The 24,626-nt window shown below is 34.1% G+C and overlaps 1 protein-coding gene across 7 annotated transcripts in view; it reads left to right on the forward strand.

Annotated features, from left to right (window-relative positions):
* COMMD10 (COMM domain containing 10) overlaps positions 1 to 24,626 on the forward strand; it is a 176,730-nt gene that overhangs the window by 25,003 nt on the left and 127,101 nt on the right. For 5 of the 7 annotated variants that reach the window (XM_024121789.3, XM_055086725.1, XM_028493148.1 and 2 more), the window contains exon 5: positions 6,044 to 6,154. In XM_024121789.3, the coding sequence (XP_023977557.1) occupies positions 6,044 to 6,154 (111 nt within the window). Of the gene's footprint in view, positions 1 to 6,043; positions 6,155 to 7,350; positions 7,444 to 8,254; positions 9,591 to 24,626 lie in introns of those variants that run through there. The other 2 variants (XM_028493150.2, XM_028493147.1) reach the window with 2 other exon arrangements.

Raw genomic sequence — 24,626 nt, forward strand, 5'->3', positions numbered from 1 at the left:
GTTGTTACGTCTCCTTTTTCATTTCTAATTCTATTGATTTGAGTCTTCTCCCTTTTATTCTTGATGAGTCTGGCTAATGGTTTATCAATTTTATTTATCTTCTCAAAGAACCAGCTTTTAGTTTTATTGATCTTTGCTATTGTTTCCTTCATTTCTTTTTCATTTATTTCTGATCTGATCTTTATGATTTCTTTCCTTCTGCTAAATTTGGGGTTTTTTTGTTCTTCTTTCTCTAGTTGCTTTAGGTGCAAAGTTAGGTTGTTTATACGAGATGTTTCCTGTTTCTTAAGGTAGGATTGTATTGCTATAAACTTCCCTCTTAGAACTGCTTTTGCTGCATCCCATAGGTTTTGGGTCGTCGTGTCTCCATTGTCATTTGTTTCTAAGTATTTTTTGATTTCCTCTTTGATTTCTTCAGTGATCACTTCGTTATTAAGTAGTGTATTGTTTAGCCTCCATGTGTTTGTATTTTTTACAGATCTTTCCCTGTAATTGATATCTAGTCTCATAGCGTTGTGGTCAGAAAAGATACTTGATATGATTTCAATTTTCTTAAATTTGCCAAGGCTAGATTTGTGACCCAATATATGATCTATCCTGGAGAATGTTCCATGAGCACTTGAGAAAAATGTGTATTCTGTTGTTTTTGGATGGAATGTCCTATAAATATCAATTAAGTCCATCTTGTGTAATGTATCATTTAAAGCTTGTGTTTCCTTATTTATTTTCATTTTGGATGATCTGTCCATTGGTGAAAGTGGGGTGTTAAAGTCCCCTACTATGATTGTGTTACTGTCGATTTCCCCTTTTATGGCTGTTAGTATTTGCCTTATGTATTGAGGTGCTCCTATGTTGGGTGCATAAATATTTACAATTGTTATATCTTCTTCATGGATTGATCCCTTGATCATTATGTAGTGTCCTTCTTTGTCTCTTGTAAAGGTGAAAATTTGAGGTATAATCATCAGTGCCTTTATTGTTCCCTGGTATATAGAATGTTTCCAATGAAATGTACTCCTAAATTTGTGATGTCATCTTGTGTCCTTTGGCAAACTCTATAGATACATATATTACTTAAGAAAATAGATCTCTATACATTATGGAAATAGTGGAAACTTCTCTGTTTTAGACAAATGTAAAATTACTCTAAATCTATTATTTTAAAGATTTCATTATATACATATATGCATGCCATTGAGGGATCGTAAGTATGACCTCTTATACATTCATGAATTGATTTGCCCAGCAGGTATTTCTTTTCTTGGTGTTACAGGGTTATAATGAGAAATGCTTCTGAAAGCTAACCTTATTAAGCAGATTACATTGAATTGAAAAATGCCCTTTTCCCCTGTATGAAAGATTTAGAAATAGTTCTTGTATCATGCTTTATTCTATATGTATAATTTTAGGAAACAAAGAATAAGCCAATTAGAATTTTTTTAAGTTGGTAATTTTCTATAATTAGTCAGTAGATTGTATACGAAGAAATCATTGAAATCAAGAGAAATGGTCAAGGAAATTATAGAGCAAGTGTTTAGCTAAGCCTTAAAAATAGGGTAGGTTCATGCTCTTCTTGTATTAAATGTTTAGTCAACTTCCTAAGTTTTATATTTCATAGGCGTAAATAGTAATGTATAGTTTGTGTAATAAGCCATATATATACAGAATTTCTGCTTAAGTATTTGCCAGTTATAAAATAAATGATGGATTATAGCAACAAAATATAGGTACTGTTTTCTCTTTTAGCAGTTACAGTTCTACTTTGTGTTTTCATGACATTATAATAAATAATAATTGTTTCATGAATATCCATACACATAATTCCTAAAACTCATTCAGTATTTCTGAGCAGTAGATTTTCTAACTATAGATAGATAGCTTGACCTATTAGTCGTTTAGTAGGTAATGAAATCAATTTGGAGGGTTTTGAATTAGTATTTTATTATTATTTTTAATTTTTAAATTGTTTAAATTTTTATTTTATTTTATTTTTTAAAGTATTTATTTATTTATTTGGTTGCACTGGGTCTTAGTTGCGGCATGTGAGATCTTTTATTTTCAGCATGTGAGCTCTTAGTTGTGGCATGTGGAATCTGTTCCGACCAGGGATCGAACCCGGGCCCCCTGAATTGGGAGCGCAGGGTCTTAGCCACTGGACCACTGGGGGAGTCCCTGAATTAGTATTTTAAAAGTGAAACATAGTAGAGATTCTGTATTACTGCTCTGGGTAAAAATTGTTTTGCGACACTTTTGTATATGTATATCAGTTTGCAACATAAAAAAGTGCTTCGTACTATGTGATATGATCCAAGCAGAGGCTACTGTTTTAGAGATCCAGTAGTTAAAGTATGGTGATTAACTTTACATTTTCTTTTTCATTTTAAAAGAGTTAATATTATTGTAATTTTGGCTAATTTTGCATATGCTTGGAACTGTGGTTTACAAAGCAATTACGAGAATTTAAGCTTATCCTGAAGTTGTTATGTGGAAGTTAGAGGGAGAATGAAGTCCTTATATTTTGAACTGACATGTTAGTGACATTGTCAGGTAATAAGTAATGTGAGATGCCTAAGAACTATCATGTAAACAGTTTTGGCATGGGTTGGAAAACATTAAAAATATTAGTGGCTCATTTTCCTTGTGTTTCATGTTATTTTGATGACATTTAAACTTAAGATGTTGGTTAAGGTATAAACACCCTCAGATTTAAATTTGAATATGAGATAATCAAAACAAATTATATTAAAATGGTTCCTAGTATTTTAATGTACAAATGCCTCATATACACAATACAGAATTTTCTTTTAAATAGAAGCAAATGTAGTTTACCTAACTTAAGTCAAAATTCTGTGCTAGATTTTGTTTCCTATGTAATTAAAATATTGATGACTATCATATTTGTTTCTTAGTTAGGAGTCTCAGAGGAATAATTAAATAGTATACTATAAGATTTTCACCTTGGCAAAGGGCCTTTGTTTTATTCATATTTGTATTACCAGTGCCTATTGTAGACCCAGAAAATAATATATGTTCTAAGCAGTTTAAAGGAATTCCTTATTTCTTCAGCTTTTCTTTGTCTTTTAGGACATTGATGTTTTTCAAGTGTACCTTCCACTTGTTTTATGTGTTTCTCTGTTTTTTTCTGTCATTTCTTCATGATCAAATTTAGTTATGATTTTTGGCTAGAAAGTTATGTAAATGATGTTGTGGTCTTCGCAGGATATCATTTCTAGAGGCACCTGCTGTCCATTTGTTACTTTTTGGTGATGTTAATTTTGACCTCTTGATTAAGATCTTGCTTTTTTTTTTCTACTGCATAATTATTTTCTTCTTTTTCAACTAAAAAGGAATTGTGGGCAGAAACTTTGTGACTATTCATTTCAAATCAAACTTTTTCCACTTAAATTTAGTATCCATTGATGATTTTTACTTGAATCAATTTCTGTAACTTTTTATTTTGATATAATTTCAAACTTAGAGAAAAGTGGGAATAGCAACATAAGGAATCTTCATATACTCTTTTCTCCTGTGCACCCGTTGTTTACATTTTACATATTTAATCTCTAGAATGGGGATAATAAGAGTACCTATCTCAAGTAGTGTTGCTGTTGTCTCCTAGTTTCACTATAAATATTCTGTTAGTTTTGTTTTTCTTACTACTCTGTGTAACTGCAAAGTATTTTTAAAAAATAATTCCAGTTATCCTTTATTCTCTCTTCATTTAAGTTTTCTGAATACTGATCTTTTTCTATGAAATTTTATGTGTGGGTGTGTGTATGTACATATACCTACATATGAGTTTAGCAATTTTTTGTTTTTACTTTTTAAATTACGCTTTCATGTGGGCATGGGAGAAATATTTTTAAATCACAAAATTCAATAGAAAAGGCTCTAGAATTTAAGAAAGTCAACCAACGAACTCTTTTTAGTTATGATGGTTTTAAAAATTTACCTTTCCTTGTATTTTTTGATTTGTTTCAATTCAACAGATAGATATATAGTGCCAACTCTATTTAAAAGATACTATTAAAAAAAGATACTGTAGGAAAAATTAGGCGACCCAAATGCCTTATATTTATAATGCTTTGCAGTTTCCAAAACAATTTGAATATGCATTTTCTTATTTGATATTATCAGTAACTCAGAAAAGTAGATAATTCAGGTAGATTTATTTTCATTTTTTATGAGGAAACTGAGACCTTGAAAGATTGTGACTTAACTATCAGGGTCACTTAGCTAGTGAGTGACAGTGTAAGCATGAACTAAAGCATAAGCTTTAAGTTCAGTGATCTCAATCCTCCCATTCTACCTCTGTGCAGTGACTGAGCATACATTAATTTATGCAAAGGCCTGACCATAGTGGGACCATATTTTAATTTATTCACTTAATATTTATCTTTGTCATTTATCTTAAGTGCTTAAAGGACAGGGATAGGATTAGTTAAATGAGGTCAAAACAGTGTCTTACAGGTCCATACAAATACCTAGAGGGTGCTTTTCAATTAAGATGGTGATGTGTATCAAAATGCTTGGATATATGAGAGTAATTATGACATGTTCTTTCCTGTTATATTGGAGGGTCTATTGCATGTGACTGTTGAAAAAGTAGTGGGCTGCTATTAGAGACTATGTTACTACTGTAATCAGTGTTAAAGATCAGTACATTACAGATCCTTACTTAACATGTACCATTAAATTGATTTTTTTACTTGTGGTATTATGGATTATGTCTCTGCAACATCTTCCCCCTTTTTACCCATAACCTCTAAAAGGTTCAGTGCCAGAAAGTACAGAATTGTATCTTTATTTTCTCATCACATCCTCTCTCGAATAGATAATACTTTCATTGCTCTCTTTCCAATTTGGCTTTGAGTCACTGCTGTGATTCTAGCTGTTGAGCAGTCTTTCAAGTTAGCAATTAGTATTCCAGTTAAGTAAAAATGGTTGTGAGGCTGCCATTCTTACCAGTATAGCTAAGGTAGTTTTACTAAATCAATTACTAGAGTCATGTTGTCAGAGGTGTATGACAATTACATGTCACAAAACTTCCCTAAATATTGATACTTTAGATTTATTGGAAATTAGATTTAAAACTTTATAGTTTTGAGGTTGGAGAAACCAATAATCTGTCCTGTTCAGTAAAGCCACATTTATGCTGCTTAATATTTTGGAACTTAAGCTGTTTTAGTGTGTCTTTACTGTTTTTGCCTTCCTGATTCAATTTTGCTGTTGTTAATTAATAAATTCAAAGGAAGTATTCTAATTAGTTTCTGTCATAACTGGGAACCATAGTAAGTTAGAAAACTTTGGAAAGCATGATAACACCTGCTCACTAGTAGATACCAATTCTTTGCCTGGCTCTATTCCAGTCTCACTAACTGTGTCTAAATGTGTGAACCTCTTACCATCTGGGCACTTCAATTTCTCTTTAAAAAAAGAAAAAAAAAAAGTTCTACCTTGTTCTAACTGCAAAGAGTTTTGCAAGATAATAGGTCATTAAAGTACTTATCACCAGTATATACTATTTACTGGTTAAAATTTATAACTATTTAAAAACCATTGGCTTTAAAATATACTGTTTTTTGTTTTTGTTTTTTTGGCTGTACCGCGTGGCTTGTGGGATCCTAGTTCCCTGACCAGGGAGGGATCAAATCCTGGCCCTTGGCAGTGAGAGCACGGAGTCCTAACCACTGGACGGCCAGGGAATTCCCTAAAATACACTGTTTTAAAATAGTAGTTTACTATTTAAAAACCATTGACTCCTTTAGTGTAGTTCATCGCTTAGTCTCAGAACTTTTATTTTTAGAAGAGAGTGTATTTAAAGACCAGTTTTACCGTTGAATTTGACAGGCATGGCACGTGGCCAATCTAATGAGCCCAAAGGGAAAATGTACAGAGTGTGCAGGTTAAAGGAGCCCTGGAACTGACTTTCCGCAAAGTCCAGGCTATCCATGTTCATTCCTGCTGATTGGAGATTTGCTTAAAGTTGACTGTTTTCTTCCTTCTGTGCCATCTGATTCCAATCTGTGCTTGTCTTTTGTAGCTGGAGACGGTTGGATGGCAGCTTAACCTTCAGATGGCTCACTCTGCCCAAGCAAAACTAAAATCTCCTCAAGCTGTGTTACAGCTAGGAGTGAGCAATGAGGATTCGAAGGTAAGAAAGGGTATCCCATTGAAAGGATGTATTTTGTTTACTAGGTCTTGTACTTTATTGTTAGCAAGGTCTTTGTTCTCTGAATTGAAGATTTAAACATAATTTAATTAAAGAAAGATTAACAAAATGACAGATCTTTGTTTGTGACAAGTTTTGATGTCAGATTTACATATCACTTTGTTATTTATTTGAAAAAACAGGTTGTCTTACCAGGTACTTTTCTTGCAAGAATATGTTATAATGTCTTCTTTTAAATTCTGCAATAGAAAAAATTGGTAGTAGTCATATAAAATTATGATTTTAATGTTTTAGATAATTGTGGATGTTTCTGGGTGTTTTGTGTTTTAAGCTGCATACATATGGCAGAGGGAATAATGTTGTCCAGCCAATGCCTGAAATATGAAGGTGACCTGAGTTCTGTTTGTGTATGTATAGTATGTCTGTGTGTGTTTAAATCTCAGCTATTACAAAATAGAATTTTGGATTAGTTTTAAACTGCATGGTGATTTTTTTCCTTAGTATTAATTGAAGAAAACTTGAACATGTTATCAAAGGTAAAAGAGTTGCTATGGAATAGTTTTTGCTACAGCATATTGAGAAATGTGTATTTCAGTTGTCATTGAATGCTATTTTTATATATTTTTTTACTACAATTGAGTATCTTTAATAGAGAGAGAAGGGGGAGTGACTTTTTTTCCTTAAATAAATGAGACTGTCTCATTTTAAGACAAATGAAATAGAGGTGAGAATGAGGTAGGAAGATCTGAATAAGAAGAGGTATGTGATCAGAGAATAATGGAAGAAATGTTATTATTTATAATGGGCATTGAAGGATGTGTATATTATTACTTCTTTGTTAGCACTTTCACTGTTTATTATGTCTTGTACATTTCTGTCTTCCCTAAGAACTGGCATCAGTGCCTAGCTCAGGTTACATGTCTGCACAATTTTAGGCAATTGAATTGGATCTTAACATATGTAATTTATTAATTTATTACAGTGTTTGCAAAGAATCATTTCATTTCACACATTTTCACCAGAAAAGAACATAAACTTAATGGTTAACTGTCAAGTTGACTGGTATTTTATGTATGCTCTGCAATTTAGTAGCGGTCTAACCTTGAGCAAGTTACTTAATCTTTATGAGTGTCAGTTTCTTCATCTGTAAAACAGGAATAATATTATCTGTCTCACAGGGCTTTTATGAAGATCATATACTCAGTGTATGTAAAGTACATGATGCTCTATAAATGCTGGCTGCTGCCATCTTCATCATCATCAATAAAAGTTTTCTTGGGCTAATGAATAAATAAATCTCTTTGTTTTAAACCAAAGCTGCCACTAACTTTATTTCTTGATGAAATTAACCTTTTCCCTTTTCTTTCATTCTTTCTTCCTTTAATTTTTGATCATATTTTTCATATGTATGCTTCTGAGAATAGGGGAGGGAAAGGATAGCCTGGAAAGTCCGTTATTTTTTTTTCTCCCCATGAACTAGGGAAGGCATTCCTTTAGGTTTAGGATAATAACCTGGAACTCACTGGTGTGGACTGGGACTATTCCATGAGGGAAAACACACACCTATTTACACACATACATATATGCGTTCTCCAGGTATACGTTCACTGCTTTATTTCTCGTGACTATCATATGTTAAGTCTGAGTAGCTAAATGGAATTTATAGCTTGGAAGGATACAATTTTGACTCTATATTTGATATACTTTAAGCATCATGAATTTGGCAGTGTTTAACTTTGGGATGCTTGAGTCCTCCCAGCTTCTTTATTATGTCTTCAAAACATGTCTCTGTGTCAGTTATATCTTTAGGCAGTAGGAATGAATGAGTAATGCTTCAAGTAAAAGAGTCATGTTTTTAATTCATTCATATTATTCAGGAAATCTATACAGATGTGAGATCCAACTCACTTGAGATATAGGCTTGAGTACATTTGTATTTTTCTGTTTGTTGCTATTTTACAATTTTGAATGAACATTTGGTTACCTTTATGACTTGCTGAGCTAGAGAACCACTTTCGTTAACAGACACTTGGGAAGAGCAGCAGCACACAAATGTAAAGCCTGTTTTCATTTCCTCTGCAGACTTAAGCGACCCTCTTTCTCTGTGTTGCCTATCTCCCCTGTGGCGTTTTGTGGATTTGGTCCCAATTTCTTACATGTTGTAAACAACAGACATAATGGAATGTACAACCACAGTCAACCTGGTTAGAAACATGCCCTCTCCAAGTGACGTGTGCCCTAGCTATAAAGGAACCGTTATCTACCACACCTCTGTTCCCCTCAGTGAACTGCTGCTGGGAAGCTTTACTTTTTCTCCATGTTTTTATGATCTGGTATTGTATTCTTTGTACTCTTGTTATATCTGATTCCTTGATGTTAATTTTTACATAACGTCTGTTATTAAGGACCACACACTACTCTTCCCCCAAACATCTGCTCTGTTCTGAATGAGAATTCGGGAATTCTAGACAGGTTAGAATATTAGGTAAAAGGAACATGAGTATGGAACATGTTTTAAAAACCAAATTTGTTAAAGGAAGGGAGAAATTTTATCAAAAGGAAGATTAAAAGTTATCGCTGGTTAGTTTATGATGCAGAGTATCATAAAGTACAAAGTTGTCATGCTTAAGAAATTGACATTTGTTTAAAACAGGAAACAGGAAAAATTCTTTCAAATGTATGTTTGTTATTTTTTTTCGTCAAATGTATGTTTTACAGTGTAGTTCTCCTGAAAGTACACATATATTAAAATAATTCTGAGAGGATTAGAGTCAGTGCAAATTGTAAGAGAATATTTTGATAGTATTTACAATACTTTTGAGCTGCTGAACTGAAAACTTAGAGTAATTCACTGAAAAGCATGGTTTCTAAGAATCTCTTTCTTCTCATTCCCTTCCAACATACACATGAAAAGTGTAGCCTGCAGTGAAGTTTTAATTGCTGTCACTTTAGATAACATTGTTGTAGTGGCCTCCTTTCTGTTAGAACATTTCTGTCTCGAGGCTTTCCTGTTTTGCTACTAATTTTATCATGAAAACTGGATGATTCTACCTTTTCCTATAGTATTTTGATAGATATTCTGGTTGTTTTCAGTTAATTTTCTTACTGTTTGTCTACTGCATTTAGCAAAGTAAGATTATTTTCCTGTTCCACACATACCTCAAAACAAGTTTTCTGAGTTTTTTGGCTTTTTTGTTTTTTTTGTTTTGCTTCATTAGGGGGCAGTAGAGCTCTTTGCTTACCTAACCTCTGGCACTCACAGTGTTACTTGAAATAACATTCAAAATAATTTGTGAAGTCAGTAGTTGTGGGAAATGCTAAGTGTTTACATTTCTAATCTGTATATAACAATAGAGTTCTCTTGTTTCCATCAACAAAATTAGTGCCTATTAATCAGATATGTACAGAACAAATAAATAAAATCATCCTGATTTCAATATTTGCTAATTTGTGTATGATCATTTGCCAAAATGAAATTTATTAAAAAGCCTTCTACACTGTTGATTTTTTTTGTTACATTCTTCCACCTGTATTAACTTGTTTATGAGAAAAGAGAATACAGTAATCCCAAAGTTAGTTGAATGGCTGTGTTAGGTTAGAGCATAACTGGTTCCAGACTAGTCAGAGACAGTTGAAATTTCTTTATTTATAGAGAATAGCAATTTTATATGTAACAGATTTGGTAATTTGGATGGCATCAACACTTTAACTGAATATCCTAAAAACACTGAAATATTTGAATTTTACTACTAATCTTGTATTTTCCTCAGTAAATTTGCTGTTCAAGACAATCATATTTTGTAAATGCAGTGATTCTAAATTCTTTTTGTTCATCCTTTAAGAAAGAATCCTTGTGTTTCATTCTTTTTTTCTTCTTCTTTTGAAACAACTGAGATAAAGTCACCTTGACAAGAGAACTTTCTAAACATTTATCTAAGTGTTCCATTGGATTGTGCTCAGGTTGCAGAAGGGTAATTATGGTCTTGAGTGAACTTAGGACTTTTAATACCAATTTTTAAAATTAGAGGTCTTCATTCTTATTTTCAAAATGTATGACAAATTCTATTTAGATTGAGGAAAGGGGGGGAAAGCCTTTTTTAAATTGCTTACTCTATGTAGATATGGTATTACCTCCTTTGATGTTTAAAACATCTTTTTCATGTATGAATTCTTATTATTCTCTGTATTTTATAGATAGATGGAGAAATGGAAACATGTAGTGGTTAGTTTATTTTCCTAGGTTATTCCTAACTAATAAACAGAGCTAGGATTTGAAGTCAGGCAAGTTTATTTCAGAGACCTATGCTATTTTTATTGCTAGGATACTGTATCATTTTGCTTATTTAATAACTTAGCAGTTATCCTGTAATATGTGTATATGTTTCAAGGTGTTGAAAGCTTTTCTAAAATGCAATGATTGTTTTATTATTGTTCTTCATAAAACTATAATTACGTGGATTCTAAATTTCCTTTTCTTTTTCTTTGATTAAATTGAAACAATTTTACACTAAAGTCAATGAAAGACACTAATATATTCTTTTATGTGGTAAATAAAGTTGTATGTTTTGATGTTGTCTCAGTTCAGTAGACACTGCATTTATTAACAGACCTTATTGTAAGGGCTATATGACATCATTGATCTCGATGTGTCGTGAACAAAGAAATAGGGTATATCATTAAAAACACATCCTTAGCTGTATATATGACAGGTTTTTCAGTAAGAGAAAAACACACATATGCTGTTCAAATCATGAACTCTTTGTATTAGAAATTTAAAGTATTTTGATCTTCTTAAAGGTAATGTTTGCATTGACTGATTTGGAAGGACCTTCAAATTTTTCTGAGCTGCTTTGATGAACAGGTCTAAATTTTACAAATGTTGTATTTTTATTAATCTAATCTATATAGTGAATATATTTCAGCATATTCTCTTGATAATTTAAATTTATTTTTCTGTGTTACAATATTTGTGCATATATTTATACAGGACATTTTGGAAAATATACGGAAAAAAAGCCAATTAAAATCAAGTGTAATTCTAGTACCCACAGCATTGTTATGTTCTGTTATATGACCTTCCAGTCGTTTTTTTCCTATACCTCTGTTATAAGTGATTTTTTAAAAAACAGTGATGTTTGCATTTGGTTTAAGAAAAAGAATTGAAGTTTTGTTATTACTGTTCAGTACTAGATGTGGTATGAGAAGATAGTCTCATTCATCAGTCAGAACTTTTTTTTTCTTTTTTGATAAATAGCAATTATTCATTTTCTACAGTATACTATCTTATGATCTGAAAAGACATTCTATAAAGTCTTGGGCTTTTTTACTCACTGATTTTGATCAGGAATTTATAAAATTAGCTTTGTCTAATGAGCAGGTCTGTGTCAAGATACTTTTATTTGTGTCATTTGGGATGGTTTTATTCAGGGTTTAGAAGAATTTTAAGATAGGTCAGTGGTTTTTACTTTTGAAATGAAATGATTGATGAATATTGCTTGTCTTTTTTTTTTTTTTTTTGTGGTACGCGGGCCTCTCACTGTTGTGGCCTCTCCCGTTGCGGAGCACAGGCTCTGGACGCGCCGTCTCAGCGGCCATGGCTCACGGGCCCAGCCGCTGCTCCGCGGCATGTGGGATCTTCCCAGACCGAGGCACGAACCCGTGTCCCCTGCACTGGCAGGCGGACTCTCAACTACTGCGCCACCAGGGAGCCCTTTTTTTTTTTTTTTTTTTTTTTGCTAGTCTTTTAAAGAAGTTGTTTCTGGTTCTTTTTTTATTACCTAAGTTGTATACGTTTATTTTGAAAATTTTATAGATATGGAAAGAAAAACTCACAGATTTACCGCCACTGTGCAGTCTCTCTTATTTCAGTGTTCGTTCAATAGCTACTTTCTTTTTTTTTTAATACTTTCTTTTGAAAGTCTTCTTTGATTTTATATTCTGCTTTTTGCATTTAACTCTGTCACAGATCTTTTCCATATTCAGACTCATCATTAATATATTAAATGACTGACTGCATCACATTTTGGCTGTGACTTACTACAATTTCCTACCACTTCCTCTGTTGTCAAATAATGAGTTTGCTTCCAGTATTTTCCTATTATATTGTGATAAACATCTTTGTGTATAAATACATGCATGGTAGGTGTTCAGTAAACACTTATTGAATGATGAATGAACAAATGAATGAATGAATAAAGCATCCTTGGAACTTATGCTTATTCTTCAGGAGTGTAATTACTGGGTGAAAGGGTGTAAACCAAAAAAAGGTATTTACTATAGTTTGATAATTGGCTTTTCATAATCGTTTTAGGAACACACACATTCAAAGGTGGCATTCAAAGGATATAAGAGCTTCTGGAGAAAAGTGTAACATTACTATCTCAAAAGTAGGTTCTTTGATAACTAGTTAATTATTTTGGATAATTTTAGGAGACCAGTGAAAAGCCCTGGTATTTTTGTAAGATTATAGAGCCCTTTCATTTATAATTTCTTTATTCCATTAGTATACACATTAAAGAAGCTTTTGTTGTATGTGTTTTATTATAGAACATGTAGAAGCAATTTCATAAAATATTCTAGCAGTTAGAGTAAATAGAAACAGCCCTTATTTGGTAGACAATTGCCCATATACTTTGAAAAAAAAGCCTGGTTCTTTGCAATCAAATTTATTTATTTAAGTAATCCTAAGGCTTTGTGGCTCTAGTTTTCTGATTCTTAATTTTGTTTTGTATCCTTTTTCATTGTGATCAGTTTCTCAATGATAGTATCCTTTAAGGTGTCATGTTTTCTAAATGAGAGCAATACAAAACTGTCTTTCCTTAATTTAGTGTGGTTTTTTTGGTTTTTTGTTTTTTTTTGTTTTTTTTAGTTTTGTGATCAGTATGACTTTCTGAAAGATCTTAGGTATTCAAGTTTATTGAAGTGTTCAAATCATACGTGTATAGCTCCTTGGTATCACAAAATGAACCCCCTTATATGCATGTGAAGAGTATGTGTGTATAAGTCTTTTTCTGTACTTTAGGTTGCCTAATGGAAAGTCTGCATTTATCCATAATAAGACTTTTAAGCTAGCAAAAATATTGTTTTAGACATTGTGTATCTTTGATGAGTAAAAACAAAATATTAATACACAAGAGTGTGATGGCAGTTAGTATTCATGTGGAGAAAATGATAAAAACGACTTGGAGGAGGAAATCTTTTTAAAAAATACTCCATTCATGTGTTTCATAATTTAAAAAAATCATCTTTTTACTAAAATTCTTTTCAGAAATTTTGTGAAATTTCAAAGTAAGCAAACAATATCGCCCTCACTTGTCTTTCCTAGCTTCTGAATTTCTTTACTTTTTTGAAATCTGGAGGCAATTGATAATTGTAGAATTCCTCAAACATAATAGAATATGTTTAAAAGTACCTTTAAATTTTGTTTAATGTATTGTTATGGATTAGAAATGATAGTAATGTAAATGAGTGTTAACAATGAATTAGACATCTGAACAAATAAAATTCAATAAAGTTCAATAAATTAAATAAACAAAAACTTTTAAGATAGCTCAAATTCAATTCAAGAAACATTTATTAAACCTTTACCATGCATGAGGTACTAGGCAAGGTATTTGTGATATAGATGGGTTTTATTTTCCATCTTGGAGCTTATGGTTTAAAAGGGAATACATACATTAAGCCGGTAAATATATTTAAGTTTAGTGACTTTTACAAAAGAGGAAATACATGGAACTGTGGAAACTGACAGCAAGGAGTTGGAGACTGCAACAGATAAGAGGAGTTTCAGGTGGAGAAAAGAACACATGAAAAAGGATAGGGTCTTATCTCCTGAGCATGATGAGTATGAGGAAGCTGAGATATCCAGGTGGAGGAAAGAACACATGAAAAAGGATAGAGGCTTATCTTCTGAGCATGTTGAGTGTGAGGTAGCTGAGATATCCAGGTGGAGATTGTTTGGATGGCAGTAGGTGAGGTGGGGAGTGGATTATAGACTAGAAATTGAGACTTGGAAATCATCGAGGTTTTGATTATCATTTCAGTTATGAGATGGAAGAGGTTAGTCACTTAGGGAGGAAGTATAGAACCTGATGAACTCCCAAATTTAAAAGGGAAGTGAGCTACAGGAGCTTATCACAGTGATTGGGAAAGGAGCAGCCAGTGACCAAAGCAAGAGAGCATTTCTTGGAGGGTGAATAATGTTACATGCTGTAAGAGGTAAAAGAGAGAAAAAAAAAAATAGTTACTAATTTAACCCTCACAGCTGTGAATTAAGTACTAGTATTTTCCCTAGCTTGTAGATTAAGAAGACTAGTCTCAGTGGTTAAGTATCTTTCCCTAGACTGGATATTAGAAAGTAATATGGGCAAGATTTGAACCCAGGTCCACCTGCCACAATAGCCTGAACTTATAATCACTATATAGCAGTTTAAAAAGAAAATGAATTTAGTGTCATGGAGGTCACTGGTGATCACTGTGTGGGGCAGGAGAAGGAGGTGTTTCAAGACGGAGGGTGGTATTGAATACTGTTGAGAGGTCAGGAAAGAGAAGAACAGACATATATATGACTGTTGGATTTGGTTACATGGACTTCTCTGATAACCTTGGTAATTGTAGTCTCAATCACACTTGAGAGGCAAAAGAATCCTGATTGGAGTAAATTGAGGAAAGAAAACGAGGCAAAAAAGTGAAAGCAACTACATACGTAACTCCTTCAAGAAACAGAAACGGAATAGTCAACGTAGGGGAATGTGGATTCAGTGACTGGAGATATTAGAGGAGGTTTGTATGCCGATTCCACATCCCTTGGGGAGAAACTGATGCTGCAGGACAGAGAGGGATATAAGCTCCATGAGAAAGTGAGAAGATAGGAGGGCCAGAGCACAAATGAAAGGGTTGGACTTTGATGAGTGGGAACACATTATTTGTTGTAACAGCAGAAAAGAAAGAGAATGGATTAGGTAGGTAGTTTTGGTGGTAGAAGAGGAAGCTGTGTCTGATTACTTCTGTTTCTGAATGCAGTCATTAGTTGAGAGAGTGGGTAGGTCTAGAAGGTTTGGGAACAGGGGAGGAAGTATGAAACAGTTATTTTGAATATTGGGAAAATGAACAAACTAGTTATTTTAGGCTGTTTCACTGTTACTGACCAGTGCTTATTGCCCATTTGAGATTTGTGACCATGAATTTGAAATGAGAACTGTTGAAATGGTGTACATTTTCCTTCATCCATTTTTAGTTGCTCTGATGCAACTGTGAAGTAGGTAGATAATTGGGTTTAATCAGGATTTCATCTTTGCCAGGTGTATCAGGTGAAGGGAGAAAGGGACAAAGGATTGGCCTTGTGTACAAGGGAGTGATTTTAGTGATGGACCATAGATTCTAAATCAGATCAGTTGGAAAGTGAGGATATGGCGTATGCTGTGGGTGGCGTGACGGAGAGTGAGAATCTGGCTATAAAACTGGAACCCTAGCCGCAGGCTTCCTTGAGTCGTTTGTGGCACAGAGGAACCTCAGACACATTAGTTCCAGGGTCACTTGGGAATTTTTTATTTGAATCTTCTCCCTTCCTCTCTTCTTCCCTCTCTTTCCCCTTCTTCCTTCCTTTTTATAATTGAGCAAAAATGCAGTTTCTTTCAGCGTTATTCCATTTTATCTCAAGGAGTTCCAACCTATCCATCTTTAAAGGGCCATTTTATCCAAAGTTAAAATACTGCCACTTCCTTGGTAAGGGTAATATAATAATAACTCCAAAAATAACCCTTTTATAATTCTCAGCAGTAAAACAAATAGAATTATTATTCATATACAACTTTATTTATGGAATGAGCAAAGGCTGATGGAATTTTCCAGCCAAAAGAGATCTTAGATGGATATGGCAGTGGATTCTTAGATATAATATCAAAAGCACGAATGAAAAAATAGATAAATTGGACTTCATCAGAATTAAAAACTTGTGCATCAAAGGACATTATGAAGAAAAAGAAAAGGTAACCTAAAGAATGAGAGAAAATGTTTGCAAATTCCTGGTAAGGAATTTCTGTCTAGAATATGTAAAGAACTCCTACAACTCAACAACAAAAAGGCAAACAACTCAAATAAAAAATGGGTAAAGGACTTGCACAGCCATTTCTCTAAAGAAGATATAAAAATGGCCAACATGCACATGAAAAGATACTCAACATCATTAATCACCAGGGAAATGCAAATCAAAACAAGAGTGAGATACCACTTCACACCCATTAGGATGGCTATAATTAAAAACAAAAAAAAGTAAAATAACAAGTGTTGGTGAGGATGTGGAGAAATTAGGACCCTCTTATATCGCTGGTGGAAATGTAAAGTGGTTCAGCCACTATGGGAAATAGTTTGTCAGGTCCACAGAAATTCAAACATAGAACTATTGAATGACTCAGCAGTTTCACTCCTAGATATATACCCAGAAGAAGTGAGCACAAGGACGCAAATATGTACATCTGCATGCATGTTTATAGCAGTTCATAACAGCAGCCAAAAGGTGGAAACAACTCAAATGCCCAGCAGTGGATGAATGGATAAACAAATAGTAGTATACACATACAATGGAATATTACTGAGCCATAAACAGAAATGAAGTCCTGATACATGCTACAATATATATGAACCTCAAAAATATTTTTCTTAGTAAAAGGAACCAGACACAAAAGGTCACATATTGTATGGTCTCATTTATATAAAATATCCAGGTTAGGCAAATCCATAGAAACAACAAGCAGATTAGCAGTTGTCAAGACCTGGGAGAAGGAAGGAATGGGGACTGACAGCTTAAAGGTTATTGGTTTCTTTCTGGGGTGGTGAAAACGTTCTGAAATTAATGCACAACATTGTGAATGTATTGGAAGCCACTGAATTGTATACTTTAAAAGGATTAAAGTAGTACATTTTAGAGACAGAGAGAATGAGAGAGAGGGAGAGAGAAGGAGGATGAAGGAGACCAACTTAGGGAATATTTCAACCCTCTAGGTTTACTGAGAAAACTCAGGCCCAGTGAGGTTGAATGGTTTGTCAGTTGATTATTGGCATAGCCAGATGAGACCCTAGTCTGACAGAATGAAGGGGGTACACTGGATTTAAAGTGTAAAAGTGAGATGACTTGAGTTTAAATTCTTAGACTCTGGGCAAGAATCTGAATCTTTCTGCAGCAAATTTCCCAATTTGAAAATGTGGCTAGTAATACCTGCCTTCTAGGATTATTGATAGAATTAAATATCTGTGAAGTGCCTATTATCGATAGAATGACTCTCACATAGTAGGCACTTAATGTTAATTGAATTTTCAGTGCTATAGTTCAACATTGTGTTAGGAACATAGGTTATTCTGGTAAATATTTTTAGGAGTATATTATTTTGGCAGATAGTTGAGTGCTGACTTGATGGCTCGTATAGTAGTTTGCCCTTATTAAAAAAATTGTTCAGGGCTTCCCTGGTGGCGCGGTGGTTGCGCGTCCGCCTGCCGATGCAGGGGAACCGGGTTCGCGCCCCGGTCTGGGAGGATCCCACGTGCCGCGGAGCAGCTGGGCCCGTGAGCCATGGCCGCTGGGCCTGCGCGTCCGGAGCCTGTGCTCCGCAACGGGAGAGGCCGCAGCAGAGGGAGGCCCGCATACCACAAAAAAAAAAAAAAAAATTGTTCATGTTACAGTATTCTCCTTTGTAACCAGGCTGTTGGAATTCAGATTGAATTTTCTGTAACCATCATTTTTAACAAGTCACTGTTCCTTTTCTCTTAATTAGTAGAAATGATTCCCAAATGAATATAGAGGAAGAATACCACTTCCTTAATTACTAATATTGCATTGTAGGCTACTTGAACTCCCCGTGGGATTTTTTTTTCACCCACAGTGACCTTTCATAGAGTATGTACTCTGAAAGAACAAGTCCACAGGGGTAGTATGGCATTGTGCCACTTATAAATGTAATTTTCTATTATCTTAAACCATCTTTGTTTTTATATCGCTATTCTTGATTATAATACTTTGTATTCACTCTTTTAGCCACAAGGCTCAAAAATCTACAAATATTGAGTCTCAAAACACTCCAACAAGGCAGGCATATTGCAATCATCCTTTTTAGTTAAGAGAGGAGGAGGAGGATATTATTTAATTGTTAATGTATAATAATAGAAGAAATCGTCTACCAAAAATCTGTTGCTAGTTTTACTGTAGTCTTGTTTTAAAATGAGAAATCAAAAGTTCTTCTGCCTCATGTAAATGATGCTCAGATTTTCATCCTCATTTTAATTTGGGTATTTTCTCTACTTTTCAACTGATTTTTATGTATATTGACTTCTTTTGACTCCTAAGTACAAGAAAATATGAACATTGTAAGCATATACCTAAAGTAGCTTGAACGATTTAAATTTATCAAGCATTTTGCTGTAGACAGATAAGTAATTTATAGATTTATATATAAATTTTTATTTAGATATAATTTATAGATTTCTTAGCTTTGAGAGTGGGTATTGTGTATTCATTTATAGGTTAAATTATAGTCGCCTCCTCAGGTATTTTAGGTTGGCATGGTAATGACTAATAATAACACTGCTGCCATATAAGTGTATTTATACTTCTCTTTGATGGTATACATGTTATTTATGAATTAAGTACTACTTAATTCTATGTATTTCAGCTGTCTGCTTCTAAAAAGTAGAGATCTTTGGAGATGAGGGGATATTATATAGGACAAGAACAAGTTTAAAAATAAAAACAAATTTAAAAATACAGTTTAAAATGCGATCTAATTAATGGTAATTCCTAAAAAAAGGTTCTTTTTCTCACAAGGAAATTTTGTTTATTTAAGAAGTAAACCCTATGGGAACATATGTATATGTATAATTGATTCACTTCGTTGTAAAGCAGAAACTAACACATCATTGTAAAACAGTTATACTCCAATAAAGATGTTAAAAAAAAAAAAGTAAACCCACAAGTTGCCTTGGGCCAGTTCATATGGATTATGGCCTATTTGGAGGCTGAGGGGACATCTAATTTCTTCATAATATTATATGAAATGTGCAGGTGGCTGAGATACCTCATTGTCTCTTTCCTAAGTGCTGCCACTTTGTATTTTTCTGAATTCTAGTCAGCCTAGGTGGATGGAGCTCATTAAAGCTGAGTGTCTCCATAGCTGCAGTGCACAGAAAGTAACCACTATGCCTGATACTGCCACATTGAAACAATTAAGAAGGTAATGATAATAGATAACATTTATTGACCATTTAATATATGCCAGGTATCCTACGTGCTTTTATACTTTGTCTCATCGGACCCTTGAAATTAATAAACAATAAGTCACTTTTTTTTTATTTGCCCAGAAGGACTGAAAATAATGTACAATTTAATAAAGTAACCACTATGCTTCCACAGTGATTACTTTGCTGTCTGTCTTTAGTGAGGTCCATGGCTAGTGCCTATTCTCATAGTCTATGTGGTTTTATCCTGCTCTTAAACATTTTGTTTTGATAGACATGAAACTCTCCAGAGGGTAGGTGATTTATTTCCATTTGCCAAGTGTGAGGAGTGAGAGCATGACCTTGATAGACGATTGCATTGAGAGTTTTCCTATTCTTTTCTGGCAGGGCTGTCTGGGTGATGAAGTACTCATAGTATTAGAGAATCAGGGAGTTTCTGGTAGTAAAATAGAGTCTGTACTGGATTTTTCTAGATGATAGCTGCTCAGCTGCAGTGCAAGTAGGTAACAGGTTAGCTGAATATTGATTGCCCTGTTCTGCCCTTGGGGCAGCCAAGCAGTGTCTGGGGGAACTGGAGGGCCCAGCCCATCACCCAGCCTCAGGCTGCCTTGTTGATTAACCACATTGTAAAGTACAAACATGATCATTTTTTTTGTCAGCGCCAGGAAGTGAGTTAGGCTTAGGAAACATGATTTCCCTCAGAAATGGGAAGAAGTAGAAATTGTAAAATATTTTCTTTTTTTTACACCTAATTCTCTCTATCGTGTTGTTTAATTGCTGGTGGGATGTTGAATGTGGAGCCTGAAATTTGTACTTAGCAGCTTAACCATAGCCCCTTGCATAAAAGTGTAAACATTTCCTGACCAGGATGTGTCTACCAGTCAGTTGTATATATTGACAGAGGGCAGACTTGACCTGTTTACTTGAGGGTGCTTTTCGCTTCCAGTATTCTTTTTGGGGAAGTTTGGTTTACAAATAGTTTTAGGTAATTTTTTAAACTCTGATGTAAAAATTCTATCAGATAGTTTATAATTCATTATCTTACATTAAAGAATTCTATCAGTTTATAATTCATTAACTTACCTTAAGCGATTCATATTGCAAATTGGCCCAAATCTACAAAGACTGCCTTTATTAGCCCACATAGTTTTCCCTAATCCTCATTTCTGCCAGCCTCTCCCATAAAACTTCTTATTTTTCTTTTTGCACATTAATATTAAAAAGAGTGATGTCCTCTTTTTTTTTCTTTTACATATAAGGAATCTTATGGAGAGATGGGTTTTAGGGTCTCTAATGTCAGTGCAGGTGATGATCTCATAGAGATAAGACTATTCTTGGGAGGGAGAGGAAATCCCTTAGGAAAGTACCACATTGGATCCCATCATAGCATTTCTTATTAAGTCAATTTCAGCCATATTATTTTTCTTCAGAAGTTTGTTGGAACAGTTTGCTGTTTCTTTAGTTGAACCTTTAGATTTACAGTGCATGTATGTCTTTTAGCCCTAGAATCACCTTAGTACATGAGGCCTCAGCGCGCATCGACTGAGGAAACAGAAGATTCACATTTTCCGTCTCACACTCACACTGACTCCAGGAGTTACACTTGTTCAGGGAATGGTGGGCCTCATTGCTTGCATTATTTAATTAGTATTCTATCTCTGTTTGCAGAGTGTATAGTTGAAGTCCATATATATAGTTGAATTTAACTGAATCACAATTAAATTCACATGAATTAAATATGTCACTTGTATTAACTGATGACTTGTTTGTGCTTTGGTCCCTCTTATGTTTTACTAATTTATGCCTTCAGAATCTTCAAGTTCTCTTGTCTTAGAATTTAAAAGTACTAGTGTGTTCATTAAGAAAGTCTCCTGCCTATTACCAATCTCTTACTGATTTATAGGATTAGAGCCTGTTAGGAGAGAGAAAAGGTTCTTAAATATAAACTCACTGGTATTCTGTATTTGTCAGGGAAGTATATTCTTGTAAAAATTTTATAGGTAAACAAACATTCTGTGTGTCCTAGTGAAAAAAGGAGGGGATAAGATAGTATAGATGATAGTTCCTAACTTTTAAATTTGACAGGGAGGAATGTGAGTATATTGACCTAGTTAATGCCAATTTGAAGAATTCTAATATGATTCCCTATTTTCCTTCAAATTGTATTCAGCTGGGTTCTGTTGGTACCAGCCATGTGATTTTAATTGGATTTAGATTCAGACATGACTGTCTCCTGTGGCTTCCACTCTCGTACGCTCTACTTATACTGCTTTGTACAGTAGGGGTTTGCCTTTATTTATATTTGCAGCATTAATCACCTATTAATTTTTCATTTTAGGTCGCTAAAATATATCACATACACTAGTATAAGAATTATAAAAATCAATTATCCTAATAAATTGTGGAGCAAAAAAATTGCGAACAACTGTGATTTTAATTTCCTATATTTTAAAAGGTCTGGTTGAAGATTTTTATTCATGGTTTCTTCCCCCCTCCTCTCCCATGTTAATATTGTTGTAGAGAAGGTTTAGACTTTGTTACTAAATACACACCTTATTAAATAGGTGTGTGTCCTGGGACAAAGCATTTCTCTGGTTCCTAGTTATTTCTACCATTCAGCTAAAAAATAGCTCTGTATTACATTTGACGGATAATAAAGGATAATGTAAAGGACTTTGAAGGTGGCATTGGTATGTAGTAAAAGCAACACAGGCTCTGGAATCACACTGTTTACCTCTTGGGAAATAGCTGAAGAATCTTGAGCAGGTTACTTACCTGATTGAGGCTCAAATTCTGATCTGAAAGTTTGGACAATAACAGCAGCCTTCCAAGGTTTTTCTGAGAATTAAATATGGTAGGAAATGTAAAGTGTCTATTATAGTACAGCACATTGATATCTTCATTACTTAAAGAGGTCTTCCTAGTTTAGAGCAGGAAAACTGAAATGCCTAACTCTTAATAAGGCTATTATTAAGTTTTGCCAGAAGTAGAACTAGTTGTGAAAGTATAAGGCATAAAGAAGATAATTCCTTCTTTTTTTTTTTTTTTTTTTTGTCTCTCTAATATCTTTAGGATAAATTTAGGAAGAAAATGTTTAAGGGAAGATTAAAAGACCTTACTGGGCTTCCCTGGTGGTGCAGTGGTTGGGAGTCCGCCTGCCGATGCAGGGGACACGGGTTCGTGCCCGGGTGCGGGAGGATCCCACATGCCACGGAGCCGCTGGGTCCGTGGGCCATGGCCGCTGGGCCTGCGCGTCCGGAGCCTGTGCTCCGCAATGGGAGAGGCCACAGCAGTGAGAGGCCCGCGTACCGCCAAAAAAAAAGACCTTACTGAATTTTGTTCTTTGGTGCTAGTGACCTTCTTTTCCTAGCTGTTTGAACCAAGTGAAAAAGGTTGATAAAGCTCTACAATAAAACAATCTGATTAAAAATAAAGCTGCATACTTAATAAAAAGCCTGTTCCTTTGCTTACAACAAGTGGGAGAATATAACTTTGAATGTTTGATGAATGCAGAACTTTAACAAGAGTTATAAATATACCTGCTCAATTTTAAAATAAAAATGAAAAGAAGTTTGAAATATACAGATCACCAGATGAGAGTATAAATTATTATTGGGAAGTTTTATAAAACAGAAATTAGAGAGATTATGGGCATCCTAATCTCACATTATTATGAAGATATGAAAAATTAAATGAAGTGTCTTCAGATTTTGTATTTTTAACCAGAGAAAAGTTATTTTCTGAGTACTTCTATTTACAAAAAACAGCCACTGACTTGGTTCTAAAAAAGTTAGATTATTTAAGTCCTGTAAGAATTTCATCTGAAATAGTTTTAGCAGCATGCAGTATCAGTAATTATACTATGAAGTCAGCGTGATGTTTGGATCTTCTAAAACTGTTTTGAAATTTGCTTAGTGCAGTTTTACCCAAATGTGTTAGTGACCTTGAGAATTTTTTTAAAAACAATACCAGTTACAGTGGTGTCCTGTGAAAGAAGTTTCAGTAAACTGAAGTTAATTTAAAATTACTTATAATTGTCACTGGGTCAAGAGAAATTATTTAACATGGCATTTCCCTCAATTGATAATAACATAAAGAAAGTAGTAGATTTTAAAAATATTACTAATACGTTTGCTTCCATAAAACCAGGAAAGTAAACTTAAAACATTCTGTTGTTGATATAAATAAAATATTTAAACTTAAAATGTTATGTATTTCAATTTCTCAGTAATGTTCTGGAAAAATATTAACCATTAAAATATGCATCAAAACGTGAATGGGGGCATGCGTTTTTCCTTTAGCGTCAAGTTCCAGGCACTGATAAGAACTTTACAGTAGTATACGTTCATTCCTCCCAACCCCTGGCCTTTTGCTTTTATTATCACATATTTTTCTTAAATATGTTATAAACCTTACACTATACTATTTTTGTTTAAATAGATTATTATCTTTTACAGATTTAATTAAAGTCCCAAGTCAGTTGGTTTAAGATATGGAGATTTTTCTGGGTGGGCTTGGCCCAATCAGCTGTTCACTTGAAAAGCAGAAAGTTTTCTCTGGCTGGTAGCAGAAGAGAAATCAGAAAGATCTGAAACATACAAAGGACTCTGCCTTTTGCTGGTTTGAAGATGGAGACATTGGTGAGAAAGAATGAGGGCAACCCCTAGGAGAAGAGAGTGTTTTCTGGTTGACAGCAAGGAAACAGGGAACACAGACCATTAGCTGCAAGAACTAGATTCTGCCACCAACCTGAATGAGTGTGGAAACAGATTCTTCCCCAGAGCCTCCAGATAAGAGCCCTGCCTGACTGACATCTGATTACATCCTTGTGAGAGGCCAGCCAAGCCTGTCTGAACTGCTGACCTACAGAACTATGAACTAATAATTTGATGTTGTTTTAAGCCACTCAGTTTGTGGTAATTAGTTATATAGCAATAAAAATACTAATATACCTATGAGACCTTTTGTCAATCTGAACATTTCTATGAGGCTTTGTCTTAGCTCTGTCTGAAGTCTTAACACAGCATGTTACAGCCCTACTCTGGATTTGATCTTTACCTGAAAGCCATTTCATTATTTGAGAATCATTTTGTCATCTGGAGGTCCTTGGAACTTCACACACTTTTATTTAACCCAGCGAGTCCTTGCTCTTTTGGAGCTAATAGTTCATTCTTTAGCTCATCTCTTTCCTATATGCAACGAGAAGAAACCCAGTGGCACTTTTAGTCATTGA

This window comes from Physeter macrocephalus, chromosome 8, assembly GCF_002837175.3.
Source record: "Physeter macrocephalus isolate SW-GA chromosome 8, ASM283717v5, whole genome shotgun sequence".
NCBI classification, from domain to species: Eukaryota; Metazoa; Chordata; class Mammalia; order Artiodactyla; family Physeteridae; genus Physeter; species Physeter macrocephalus.